A 14756-nucleotide genomic window follows, 5' to 3' on the forward strand; every position below is an offset into this window, starting at 1 on the left:
TGTGTGTGTGTGTGTGTGTGTGTGTGTGTGTGTGTGTGTGTGTGTGTGTGTGTGTGTGTGTGTGTGCATTCGCGTGTCTGTGTGTTTGTCTATGTGTGTGCTATTAAAGTATCACGCCCTCTTGTGGCTCGTTATAAAATGGCCACACAAAAAAACAATAATGACATTTTAGCGTGCTAGAAATAATTACATGTTTTTATTAACCATTAATATAATAAAATATAAAATAAGCAATAAGAATAAGGAACAATTTGGTCCTGGTATATTTATTTATCTGTGTTTGTATGGCTTCACAGTAAACAGAGAAAAAGACCAGCTCAGCTGAACACCACTACAATGAAACTGGCCCAAACAGCAGTCAGCAGGTTTTTACTTATGTGTCGCCTCTGAAGCTTTGAGCGCTAGTTGTAGTCCAGTGCAAGTGATTATCAAGCAGAGAGATAGCTTTAAGAACTACATTTCCCAGAGACGCTCGCGGCACCCGCTGGTTTTACACCATAATCTCTTTATTCTAAATCTCCTAATTCGAAGGTCCTCCTGCTGCCATCAGTGGAGTCACAGAAGTCTTCATTCTCACCGTGTTACTTCACCCTGCAGACCTCAAACAGGTAGGAAAGTTTTGTTCTTCTGGGGATTAGAACTGAAAATGTGTGTTAAAGTTGAGCCTCGAACCGATTTCACACTGTTCACACTTTCAGCATTGAATCAACACCTGCACGGTTGTGTGACGTCATTGTTGACGGTATTGTTGACATGACTTTATAGTGTTTAATTAACATAATTGACTAAACACTGATCCTGTTATTGAACTCATATAATATAATTTTATAGTGTTCAATAAACACCATAAGTGTTAAAATTACTCTTAACTAGTTTATTTAAACTTAATGTGTCTACAGATCCATATTGCAATGTGGAATTAACACTGTCATTAACACATCGTTCACATAGTACTGAAATATAGTGTTTAATTAACACCTTAAGTGGTACAATGACATCTAAAGTGTTTATTTAAGCCTGATTTGAATTAACACATACAGTATTGAACCTAATGATAAAATTACCTTTATGATGATAAATGAGTGTCGGAACCAGTGTTAATTTAAGCTCATTTAACTCAGATAGTATTGAAACTTATTAGTATTGAAATTACTCTTACAGTGTTAAATTGATAGCTGAGGTGTTGAACGAAATGTTAGTATTACTTTAGATCTAACGTGTACAAAAATCACTAACCTGCATAGTATTGTTGTATCTAATAGTGTTCAATTAACACTTTGTCAGTGTGTATTTAAGTCTGATGTGTAGAAAAATCCATGTTACAGTATTGAATTCATTCATATTGTATTGAAATGGATGTTCAGTTAACACCTTAAATGTTGTAAATATTTATAATGTGTTTATCATTACTGTCTCACTCTGCGGTTTCCTAACTAAACTAAATAAGCCAATTTAAGTGTTGAATTAACACCCAGTCTACCAAATTAACCTGCTCAATAAGGAATTAACACCTAGACAGCCTAATTAACTCTGTCAGTGATGAATGAACACTTACAAAGTCTATATTAACTTATTCGTTACTGAACTAACACACACTGCTGAATGAACCCCCTGAGAATTGAATCAACACCTACACGTTTGAATTAAGGTGCTAATGATACTCATATTACATGTTAAATGTGTTAATTAAATACTATTGTATTTACGAACTCCATTCAATGGTGTTAAATGGTGTAGCGGTTATTTAAATTCATCGATATATTGTTGGTATACAAATTAGTACATTAATTAGTAATCCAACACCAACAAACTTTTAGTATTTAATAAAGAATTTTGCTTGATTCGGTCTGCCAGTGTTGAGTTAACTTTTCTAGAGTTTAGAATCAGAATCAGAAAGGTCTTTATTGCCAAGTATGTTTTCACATACGAGGAATTTGTTCTAGTACAGGAGCTCCACAGTGTAAACAGAATGGCAACGATAAGACATGAACACGTATATAATAAATGTAGTTAGTTGTATGTACAGTAGACAATAAAGGCAGTTGTTTATTTGAGTGTTTTGTGTTTAAAAATCACTGTGCAGTTTTTGATTAGCATCAGACGAGACTTGGTGTTTAATCGAGAGTCCGGTTTCAGCCGAATATGAAGACGTGCACATTTTCCCGCTTGCTGTGTCGATCCATGAGTTGGTCACCGAGACAAATCAGCTGTAGGAGTCCACAGTCTTCAGATCATCCATCAGATTCCCCTCGAATCCTGATTACTGGTACGTCACCGAGAACGGACGTCTTCCTCATCAACTCAATATTTAAAGGATTTCCACCACAGCTTTGTTGGATTCTGGATCCTCATTGGGCAGACGGTGTTGATTTGTCGGGTTCTGACAGTAGCACAGCTGCACATCACACGTATTAATGTAGATCCCTTCAGACGTACAGATTAAAAACATTTAATCATATTTATTTTTTTGTAAAGAAAGTACAATTATTCAAGCAGAGTCCTGGTGGCACAGAGATGTGCTTTAACCCGTGAACACGCAGCATAATGCGCCGTCGAGTAAATACAATACAGCTGAATGGTGCGTTCAACTGCATTGTATTTACTCGACGGCGCATTATGCTGCGTGTATACGGGTGGTACGCAGGCTAAAACCTGAGACCATTTGTGTCTCTCTTCCTGGAAGATTTCAAGCTTGAGACGAACGTTGATTAACCTAATTAAGAGAAATAAGATGTTTAATTTGTGGTGTAGTTATAAATGAAAGATGAGTGAAGTAAATTGAAGCTCTGGGGTTTATTTGAAGCTAAATAACTGGTTGAATGAATGTTTTTGTTTTTGTTTTGTTTTTTAATCTGAGATCATCCTGATTGATCCTGGTGACAAAAGCCGGGTGGTACACGGTGTTGTGTGGTGTCTAGCGGTGTTTAACAGTGCACTCAGCTAGCTGCATTGTGTTTACACAACACCGTATTATGTTGCATGTGTATAGGTTAAAGCAGCCATTGAGACTGACGTAAAGAATAAATCCACATGACAAGCTGTTACTGGAAATGAATCAACAACAGTCCAACCTCAGCTTTTCATGTTACTGAGAAACCGCAAAAAAGTTGGAACTTCCAGCGTTACCCCTGAAACTGGAGACGCCTTCCGTTAATGTAACATACAGAAAACGTCACCATGTCAGTTGTTACCATAGAACTGTAACCTAACGGAATGACAGCATTCATCCAGAATAATAAATAAACCTGTGATTTGCAGCTCCACTACTTCTTCAACACCTCCTGACCAATCAGAATTCAGATCTAAAACAGCACTAAATCCCTCTCTCTATCTCTTTCTCTTTCTTTTTCTCTCTGTCCGAAGGTGGACTCGGGCAGCTCGGGGTCGGTCTGGCGCAAATGCTGAGGTGTGTATGTGAGAGAATCTGTTATTGCAGTTAGCATTTAGCATTGGATTAATCTACATGTATTTCACACTTAAGTCTCATGAATGTCTTAGCTAATAAGGAAAGAAAGCAATTGTATAGGCTTAAAACTCTCATGCTAATCAGACTCCAGCTAAACAACAGCTTGACCAAGCTGAGAACTATGTGGGTCTGGCTTGAGCCGGGTTGATTGACATGATGTGTCCAAAATCAGGATTGGTCAACCTCCACGTAGCAACCACTCAGTCACAACGGTTAAACGGTTAGCTATCACTCGCTACATTATTGTTCACATCCTACATTAGCTTTAGCTCCTTAGATTATCTTTCAATCGCAAGATTAAGATACCTATTACACTCTAGATTGTGTTATATTTGTGGAGGTTATCTTTCACTCTCAAGGTTAGCTTTCAATAGCTAGGGTTAGTTTTCATTAACTAGATTAACTTTCACTCTATGTTAGGATCCACTCTCTAGGTTAGCTTTCACTCTCTAGGTTGCCTCGTGAGTTAGTAAGATCAGTGAATAAAATAGCTTTCGGTCTTTAAGTTGACTTTAAAGGTGCGGTCTCCGATTTTTGAAAGCCAATGTTGACATTTGAAATCACCAAAACAAACACGCCCCTAACCCAAACGGGTCCCACCCCTGTATCGATAGCTCCACCCATACATACATACGTAACCCAGGCAACTACTGGAAAGAAATGTGTCTTTATCATAGCTGAAGGGAAGAACAATACGATTGTAGATAAACAAACAAGCAAAAATGCCACACAAGCATAATGATGTAAAGGACAAAGGCATATATTAGTTCTGTGTAACAAAGCAAAACCAACGTTACTCACCTATCGAGAAGGAAAAAAGCGCCTCGGCGTCTTAAGTAAAGTCGGCCACATATTCACAGGTCGGAGTTTCCCGAGTCAATAACTCCTGAGCTAAACGCTGTTACTACACAAAACGCGGTTGTAGCTGCCTCTCTACATTACTACGATAGAAAAGAGGTGTTATTTGTGTAGTAACAGCGTTTAGCTCAGGAGTTATTGACTCGGGAAACTCCAACCTGTGAATATGTGGCCAACTTCCTGCTCCTTCAGTTCTCTCCAGCGCTGGAAAGCTGATCCTATATTAACACGTCCTACTTCTTGTCCTTATCGTAAGTCTTTCTTCTCTTTCTTTCTTTGTTTTTATCCTCCATGTCAATGTTAAAACCGCTTTCTGCTAACGTCACACATGCGCACCGAACACTCTCTCCGCCCCATATTGACAAGCCCCGCCCCTTTCTGCTCATTGGTACACGTTTGTTTTGTTTTTTGTTTATTATTCGCCCCGACTCAGTTTTCTGAAGCATTTCTCAAAAATCACAGACCCCACCTTTAACTTTCTCAATTAGCTTTCAATCAGTTTTCAAATAATTAATAAACCACAAAGTAAACACTTTCTGATCTTAGGCAGCAGTTTGGCCGAGAAAACGTGATCCTGTCCGATATCAAGAAGCCTTCAGCAGAGGTGTATGACATGGGTACACAAATTTGTTCTCTACATTCAGTGAGAAATGCTTTGTGCTGGTTGTTGTGTGAAATGTTCAGTGTTTGTTCGCACTGTTGAGGTGTTTAGGTCCCTTCGTGTACGCTGATGTACTAGATTATAAGAACCTGCGTGAGCTGGTGGTGAACAATGGCATCAACTGGCTGGTGCATTACAGCGCAATGCTCAGTGCTGTGGGAGAAACCAACGTCCAGCTGTCCAGAGCCATCAACATCACAGGTTCACCTCTACTCCTCCATCCTCTCCTCCTCTATTCTCTCCTCCTCTCCTCCTCTATTCTCTCCTCCTCTATTCTCTTCTACTCTATTCTTCCTCTATTCCTCTATTCTCTCCTCCTCTTTTCTTTGATTTTTTACTCTTCTTTTTTCTCCTTTGTTCTGCTATTTTCTCCTTTATTCCTCTATTCCTTTTTCTCTGTTCCGTTATTCTCTACTCCTGTATTCCTCTGATTCTCTTTTCTCTTCTTCTCTATTCCTCCTTTATTCCTCTATTCTCTCTTCCTCTTTTCCTCGATTTTCTACTCTTCTATTATCTTCTCTTTTCCTCTACTCCCTTATCCTATTTTCTCTCCTCCTTTGTTTGTTCTCCATTTTTGTATTCTTTCCTCCTCTATTCCTCTGCTCTCTCCTCTTCTATTCCCCTATTCTCTCCTCTGTTTCTCTATTTTCTCTTTCTCTCCTCTATTATCTTCTCTTCTTGTCTAGTCTTCATCTTCTCCTCATCTTCTCAGGGCTACATAATGTATTAGACCTGGCTCTGGAGAACTCCATGCGTCTCTTCGTCCCCAGCACCATTGGAGCATTTGGTCCCTCCTCTCCCAGAGACCCCGCCCCCGATCTCTGCATCCAGAGGCCTCGCACCATTTACGGTGTTTCCAAAGTCCATGCCGAGCTCATGGGCGAGGTCAGCTTTTCATTTCACATTTTTATTTTTAGACGTCTTCATTCTGAGAGGAAATGTTAGTGTTATCTGCTGATCTGTTGGCTTTTAGTATCTTCACCATAAATACGGCTTGGATTTCCGCTGTCTGCGTTATCCTGGAGTTATCTCAGCTTACACACACCCTGGTGGAGGAACCACAGGTAAAATTTACCCGTTCACAATAAATAAAAAACAATTCCGATCTATACATTGACCAAGAACTCTGGAGTCCACGGTGCTTTAGTGGCTTGCTCACTTTCTTCAGTAACTTGTTCTCTCACTTCAGACTACGCAGTCCAGATCTTCCATGATGCTCTCAGCACTGGACACCACGAGTGCTACCTGCATCCAAAGACACGCCTACCCATGATGCACATTTCCGACTGCCACCGGGCCACTGTCGAGTTCATGCAGGCTCCTGAATGTCTGCTCAATCTGCGCACCTACAACATCGCCGCCATTAGCTTCACACCCGAGGAGGTGGTGGAGGAGATCCGCAAACACCTCCCTCACCTGAGGGTCACCTATAAATCAGACCCAATCCGTCAGAACATCGGTACCAACCAAACCAAAAGCAGTCAGACAATAGCTGTTTGACTGGATGGATGGATGGATGGATGGATGGATGGATGGATGGATGGATGGATGGATAGATAGATAGATAGATAGATAGATAGATAGATAGATAGATAGATAGATAGATAGATAGATAGATAGATAGATAGATTAAGGTATAGACAGACTGATCAGTAGCTGTTTGAATGATAGATAGATAGATAGATAGATAGATAGATAGATAGATAGATAGATAGATAGATAGATAGATAGATAGATAGATAGATTGGATGGATTAATCAGGGAAGAGATGGATCACTTGTATGATGTATGGATGAAAAGGGGAAATTACGGAGAGATCGATAAAGGAATGGACAGATGAAGGAAAAGGGCTAGAAAAATTGATAGTTGGAATAAATGACTGGATTCTCAAATGAATGAAAGGATGAAGTAATAAATACATAAATGAATAATAGGGGCCTGACCTGATGGATGGATGGTTAATTTTGGTATCTTTTGGTTTGTGTAAATTCTCATTGATTGGTGTGTGTGTGTATGTGTGTGTGTGTGTGTGTGTGTGTGTGTGTGTGTGTGTGTGTGTGTGTAGCAGACAGCTGGCCAATGCGATTCGATGACTCTAACGCTCGGAGAGATTGGGGCTGGGAGCCGGCGTTCGGTCTTCCTGAGCTCGTCGTGGAAATGCTCAGTGACCTCCATAACAAGCACGGACCTCGGTGTTAGCTAGCAGACTCGTCACACTACGGCGCTGCTAATGACTTTAAAACACGGCGTGTTTTATCTCTTACAAAATGCAGGCATCTGCTCAGGGTCAACACTGTGTACATCACATTAGAATAGTGTAGCTTGAGAAGTCCTAGAGAAACCAAATCAGCCTTATTTCAGATATAGTAAGGTTTGGTGCAGAACATCACATTAACTTATACATTTTATTCATGAATTTTATACCTTCTGTAGATTGTTAAAGATTTTAGAAGTAGCCAAACCCAAATCAGTGGATTTTTTTTTTTTTTAGAACGATGGATTGAAGGATGACGAAAGGTGCAAGAAAACAAACCTGAGTTATCTGTACCATGTTTTTCTCTTCCAGAGGAACGATACTGAAAGTGCAGCACTAAAATATTAGTTTAATTCTACTGTAGGCCTCATGGCGATGAAGGAAAGAGACAGGATGCAGGAAGGATGAAGAGAACATCCACAGCTGCCTGGTTTGAGCTAGCTGCTTTTAAAATATCCCAAAGAGGTGTAAGATACAAGGGATTTTGAAAGCATCGAGGTTTCGGTATTGAAAATATACAGGATGTAATGTTTGGATCATTTTCAGGGCAAAATAAGCTGGAAAAAAGAAGGAGAAAAGAAAAGGAAATATCTGTCTTTATCCACTGCATATGATTTTGGAGATACTGTAAACAAACATGGTTTTGAGTTGTTCATTTTGAAGATAAATTTATTTTGATGACATTCTCAATGAGCAATTGTATAATGAAAGATTATACATATTAAAAAATATAGAAAGCTTCTCTCTTTATTAACCATGGAAGTGTGCTTTTAATATCAGTACGTGAACTCGGATGTAAATTACTGGGTTTTTTACAATTGTGAAATAAACCATTTACTCTGTGTGGTGAATTTGTGATTTTTTTTTAATAAAGAAGCAAAAATAACCTATTTTATAACGTCCTCGGTAGAGTCTTTGTTCTCTGTGTGGGGTTTCTACAGGTTCTTTGGCTTCTATATAACTCTTAATATCATTGATCTTAATATCATTGATCTTGATACTCTTGTTGTAAATTAGTATAATATCAGTAAGGACACAAATGGATTAATGCCTCAGGCTCAGTGATTCCTGGCATCGGGTCATTTCTGGTTAGACTTCCACTAGACACAAGAGCATTAGGGAGATCAGGACCTGATGTTGGCTGAGGAGGTCTGGGGCACAGTCAGTGTTTCAGTTCATCCTAAAGGTTGTCAGTGAGGTTGAGTGAGAGTGAAGGGTGTGTGTTGGACACTTCAGAGTTAACAGTGTGTTAAGAAAGAAAAGAGTGACCCACCCATCTCCAACCCCCCACCCAAACATGGCAATGGGGGTGTTGTGTTTGGTAAGAATCACTGAACACAATTTAACCAAATACAAAGTATTTATTCAAATTCCATTTATTCATTTGTGTGTGTGTGTGGGTGTGGGTGTGGGTGTGTGTGTGTGTATATACAGAATATAAGTATCAAGCTAGTATCAAGTATCAAGCAAGTTCTGTGTGAAAAGACATTATATGCAATATAAATAAATGAAAATACATGTTTACATGTTGCTCACTAATCAACTATTTATAAATGATGAGAGAAATCTGTGTAAAAATTTAGTGCCATTTTAGAACATTATTTTTATTTAAAAAATTGAAAATTAGAGATTATTAATTTACTGGATCAAAGCTTAGATGGTATAAATTTCATAAAATCTAATTTTGCATAGCATATAGCTTTGATAGATTAAACTAAACCCATATATATGCATGAACAGAAACTATAGTTAATTAGATATCATCATGGGGGGCACGGTGGTTTAGTGGGTAGCACGTTCGCTTCACACCTCCAGGGTCGGGGTTCAATTCCCGCCTCCGCTTTGTGTGTGCGGAGTTTGCATGTTCTCCCTGTGCCTCGGGGGTTTCCTCCGGGTACTCCGGTTTCCTCCCCCGGTCCAAAGACATGCATGGTAGGTTGATTGGCATCTCTGGAAAAATTGTCCAGTGTGTGCGTGCGTGCGCCCTGCGATGGGTTGGCACTCCGTCCAGGGTGTATCCTGCCTTGATGCCCGATGACGCCTGAAGCCAGGCTCCCCGTGACCCGAGGTACACAAACACACACATACTAGCTGAGATCACGGTATTTAAAATCGAATTGTAATCCATACAGTTTTCCCAGCACTAATTCAATCAGTTATCTTTTTTTTTCGTAAATATAGTTGTAATAGCCACCAGATGGGGCCAACGTTCCGCGTAACCTTTTAAACTTATAGCTTTTATTACATATAGCTTTTATAGATTAAATATATACATGAACCCATATATATACATGAACAGAAATTATAGTTAATTAGATATCATCATAGCTGACCTATTGGTCTACTGTGACAGTAAGCTCTCTCTCTCACACACACACACACACACACAAACACACACACAAACACACACCCAAACACAAACACACACATACATATACACACACACACACACACACACACACACACACACACACACACACAAACACAGACATACTAGCTGAGATCACGGTATTTAAAATCGAATTGTAATCCAGTTTTCCCAGCAATAATTCCTTCACGATCTGAACCCGTTATCATTTTTTTATTTTCTACAACAGCCACCTGATGGCGCCAACGTTCCGCGACTCTCTGAATTCTGAAGTGGAACCTTTTAACTTTTGTCTTGGAAAATAACAAATTCTAAGACTTTCAGATGTTAACCAAATACATATTTAAACAAACGTAGACAGATTTAGATTTGAAGAATCATGATGTATTATTCAGTAACTGAAGATTAAGATTAAGTGATTTAGGTGTTTTAGATCACGGCTGAAACTAATCACTACAGCAGCAGAGTTGGACAGTCATGAAGTCATTTAATTCCTAAAACACAATTTCATACTTTTGGCTGATCAACAAGTGATCTCTCATTTTTCACAAATAATACTGTTTATATCTGTGCACTAATGTACAGTAGCCAGTGAATGTGTGTGAATTGTGATCCTGTGATCACCTTTTTGTTCATTTGCGCTCTCTATCTTCTCATTTTATATGATATTTTATGATACCTCCTATGACCTGGTGTCCACATACGTGGACATCACATTTTTGTTTTGTGCACCATGGGCGAGGCTAGCCCCTTTTTAGCACCCCTAAAGCTCAGCAACCCTAAAACTTGGAGTAAGAAATTTTGTTATTCTAAAATTTTGTTCGTCTTTTACAAGGTTAAATAATGTCCAAAACATACTCTGTAGTTTGTGGTTTAAAATGTATGTGTTAAGGATGCAAATGAAAACATCCCCCTTAGCAAATGGTGTCATCCTCTTCTCTTCTTCTACTTCTCCTCTGTACCTGCACAGCTCAGCACGACCGTCATCCAGCGCGAAACACACGCAGAGTGCGAACCCGTCATGTAGTGTTGTGAATCAGCTAAGTTGCCCCAAAGCTGTGTCTCACACTTCTTTAACATTGATTTAGTTGAATCAATGTTAAAATGATAAAGTTATTTAAACGGAAGCATGAAGAAGAAGAAGCCATTATTATTGCCACACATACATTACAGCACAGTGGAATTATTTTCTTCACAGAGTGCAGGGGTGATACAGCACCCCTGGAGCAGGAAGGGTTGAGGGCCCAGCAGTGGCAGCTTGGCTGTGCTCGGCCTTGAACCCTGATCCTCCGATCAACAACCCAGAGCCACTGAATGGAGGCTGTTACAGCAGCATACTTCATAATATTTTTTGTTTTTCTGTGAAAAGAAGGTGGGTGGTGGCAGTGTGGATCATTGATGCTCAGCACCCCTAAAGCTCTGACCCTAGAATCGCCCCTGGTGTGCACCATAATACTTAATTCTCTGTAACTGGAACCTGTTGTACACAAACGTGGACACTTACACTGCCACCTGGTGGTGTCAGAAAAGAAAAACTCTTTACATAGAAATTTCAAGATGGCGGTGAACACATCTGAAAAGTCAGACAGCCACATGAGACCAAAATGTCCTCAAGGTAAAAAATCTAATAAAATTTCATTGTTGATTCTGGTTAAGTTATGTATAATATTGTTGTATGATTAATATTGCATGAAAATTCTACAAAATTTTTTTAACTTGAGGTTTCCATATGTGGACAATGGGACTTCATTGAAAATGTAAAAATGTTAGCAAAAATATAACTATGAAAACATAGTTTGGGAAGAATTTGTTACAAAACATTTACAATAGTTTACAACAGTATAAATTGACATTGCATGTGTGATAAATAACTTTACATTGATTTTTATTTTATTTTTCTCATGATGTCATTTCCAGCACGTATTCCTTTGTCAAAGGCACTGGAATTAGTACTTGAGTCAATTGCTGGGGACCACTCAGAGTTAGAGAACTTATCTGACATTGATGACCCCATAGAGCAGGGGTGTCAAACTCAAATTCACAGTGGGCCAAAATATAAAACTGAGATAAAGTCATGGGCCAAACTGAATATTTATTGAAAAAATAACTGCAACTGATCTGTAATGTTCAACCTTTTTCATATGGAAACAAACTTTAGTTTTGCTTAAACACAGGATTTGGAACAACCAGAGCTTGTTATTACAAACACATAAGAAATTAAATCTGAAATAAAAGACACATCAGTGGTGTTCATTTCTTATTTAAATAAATAAAATAAATTATGCCTCTCACTGTATCATTTTAAGTTCCTTTTTGAACTGGATCTTTTTCAAAACCAATGACAAAACAACCAAAAATAGTATTTCATTCAAGGAAAATCCAATTTTTCGACTATTAACAGTTCATGCCTCGGAGTAGAAAAAGTGCATAAAGAAAACATGTATTTACAGCATTTAGCAGACACCCTTATCCAGAGTGACTTACAACTGAGCAATTGAGGGTTAAGGGCCTTGCTCAGGGGCCCAGCAGAGACAGCTTGGTGGACCTGGGGTTCGAACCCATGACCTTCCGAGCAGTATCCCAACACCTTAACCACTGAGCTACCACATCCCCACATGTATTCAAACTCAGTTTGCTACACTCTGATTTGCTCTGCACATTGTTTACATTGATTCTTGCCTTTTATCTGGGCACACGATGTCACAAACTTTGACCATATACTTTTTGACAAACTCTCCCTCGTTAAAGGGCAGATTTTGCAATCTCTGCTGCCACAATAAAGCTTTACAGCCTTTACGGCAGCTTCGCTTTTTTATTTCGCTTTCATGAACATAGTCTGCCGGGAAACTAGACTTTTTTCATCTCCTCCGCCTTCTGGAGCTTCTGCTTTACATCCAGGTCCTTATACTTCTCATAATGTTTCGTTTCATGGTGTCTTCTTATGTTATATTCTTTCTTTACAGACACGTTAGCTCAGTTAGCACACAAGACAAACAGGTCTGTCCTTTATATTCGTGAACAGATAATCTGCCTCCCTCCTGTCTTGTAAGCTCCTATTGTCCATCGTTCGTTTGGCCATTTTTATGGAGGGTGAATTAACTTGCCCGATGTGACTGTAACATGGTTGTTAACGACTGTCAACAAAGAATGAGGGGCGCTTGCTGTTCGTGACTACACGTCAATGCAATGGCAATGCATTCTAGGATTTGTAGTATTAGCGGAGCATGCGGCTAGCCAGCTGTAATGCACATTTGATATGATCTGATATTGATATGAGTTTGACACCCCTGCCATAGAGGATGTTGATTACCATACTCCACAATATGAGCCAAGCAGCAGTGAGGAGGACCCCAGTCCACTGTGGCCAGCCTGGGATGTAAATGTCGCCATGGTGAAACTTGTTGTCCAGAACGTAGCAATGCCATTTTACGTACAGCACAGACATCGGACCCAACGGGTTGAGTCTGATGGCTCAAACAATGACCCTGAAGAGCCAGGACCAAGCTTTCAAGGACAACCCAAGCAAGGACAAGGAGTGCACTGGAGGGCTGCTCACCTGACCCCAAACATAGCCCAGTTTGAGCCTGAGGAGGAAACTGAGCCGGACAGAGAAGGCTGGACCACACTGGACTATGTAAACCAGTATATTGATAAAGATTTAATGAAACTGATTGTATACTGCTCTAATGCAACAACACTAGCTAGGAGTGGGTAGCCACTCAGCACATCAGTTGATGAGATATTTCATTTCTTTGGTGCCTCAATTTTGATGTTCTGTGTCCCATACCCACAAATCAGGATGTATTGGTCCAGCGCGATAAGATTCCCAGCAATCACAGAAAGATTCACATGTGACAGATTTTACAAACTGAGGCAATCTATAAAGGTGGTCATTGATGATGACATTCCAGAAGACCTGAGGGAATGCGACAAATTCTGGAAGGTGAGGCCTTTTCTTGACTGCATTCTTAAAGGCTGCAGGTCTCAGACAAGACCCAAGATTGTTTCTATTGATGAGCAAATGATACCTGTCCTTTTCAACAATATCTGCCAATGAAGCCCAATCCAGTTGGCACGAAAAACCTTGTTTGTGCTTCACCAGAAGGCATATTTGAATTATATTAGGGTGCAGATGCACTGATTGCACAGGTCCAGGAACCAGGTGAACTTGGTTTGGGATGTTTGGTTATCCTGGTACAAAAGTGTACTGCGATCGGTTCTTTATAAGCATCAAAACTTTAAATCGAATGATGGAGAAGCAGGTGTACCTGACTGGTACAGTTATGAAGAATCGGGTTTCCGAAGCAGTGCAGAAGCTACCAAGTGATAAAACAATGAAAAAGAATGGAAGAGGTACCTCAGCAGAAGTCACCACTGCAGATGAGAAAATCTCCGTTGTAAAGTGGTATGACAACAAGCCGGTATTGATGCTGTCTGCAAGTGATGGGACAAGAAACAGAAACAATACAGTATGTGTCTATCAGACGACCAAGTATTGTTCGTGAATACAACAAGAAGATGGGTCAGGTTGACCTCACAGACAGGATGATCAGCTACTATAGAATGAGTGTCCATACCAAGAAGTAGACGCTTCGGATGCTCATGCACTTCACAGATGTTGCTTTAGCCAACAGCTGGCTACTGTACCGCCAAGACCACACAGTACGCGGCACACCAAGAAAGGGTATCATGCAATTTCTTAAATTCTGAATGGAAGTGGCTAAGACATTCTTGGCCCAACATAACAATGCACAGGAAGACAGTACAGACCTCTCAGAACAGGAAGACAACACAGACCATTCAGAGCCAAAGAAAAAGCGCCCTGTGAAGGAAGTGCCTCACATCTCAGTCCGCAGAAGGGCTAATGCACATCTTCCAGAGGTGGTCAACCTGAAGAATGCAGTGTGCTACAGAGTGGCAGGCTGTTCTGGGAAAACTCGAGTCCGTTGTGTAACATGCAAGGTTTTCTTGTGCTTGCAAGCTGAACTCAACTGTTATACAGTCTTTCAGAGCGGTTAAACGTGATCAACTGATTCCACAGATAAAAAGGACATTCATAGTTTGGAGTAGTTAAAGTTTTGGGCTGTTCATGGAAAACTCAAGTACGATGTGTAACATTCAAGGTGTTCTTGTGCTTGCAAGTTACTGT

At 39.9% G+C, this 14756-nt stretch overlaps 1 protein-coding gene across 3 annotated transcripts; it reads left to right on the forward strand.

Moving 5' to 3' along the window:
- The first annotated feature begins 365 nt into the window (after positions 1-365).
- On the forward strand, positions 366-8134 carry tdh2 (L-threonine dehydrogenase 2). Of its 3 annotated transcripts, none has more exons than XM_047821069.1 (9): positions 366-608; positions 2084-2266; positions 3364-3406; positions 4871-4941; positions 5037-5186; positions 5698-5870; positions 5959-6049; positions 6175-6444; positions 7054-8134. In XM_047821069.1, the coding sequence occupies exons 2-9, from the start codon at positions 2143-2145 to the stop codon at positions 7182-7184; spliced, it is 1053 nt and encodes a 350-aa protein (XP_047677025.1). In that variant the 5' UTR covers positions 366-608; positions 2084-2142; the 3' UTR covers positions 7185-8134. The 3 variants fall into 3 exon arrangements, with proteins under 3 accessions (XP_047677025.1, XP_026999869.1, XP_026999868.1); XM_027144068.2 differs by having other exon boundaries at positions 373-608; positions 2137-2266; positions 7051-8134; XM_027144067.2 differs by having other exon boundaries at positions 378-608; positions 7051-8134.
- The last annotated feature ends 6622 nt before the right edge of the window (positions 8135-14756 follow it).

Source organism: Tachysurus fulvidraco, chromosome 12 (assembly GCF_022655615.1).
Source record: "Tachysurus fulvidraco isolate hzauxx_2018 chromosome 12, HZAU_PFXX_2.0, whole genome shotgun sequence".
Classification (NCBI taxonomy): domain Eukaryota; kingdom Metazoa; phylum Chordata; class Actinopteri; order Siluriformes; family Bagridae; genus Tachysurus; species Tachysurus fulvidraco.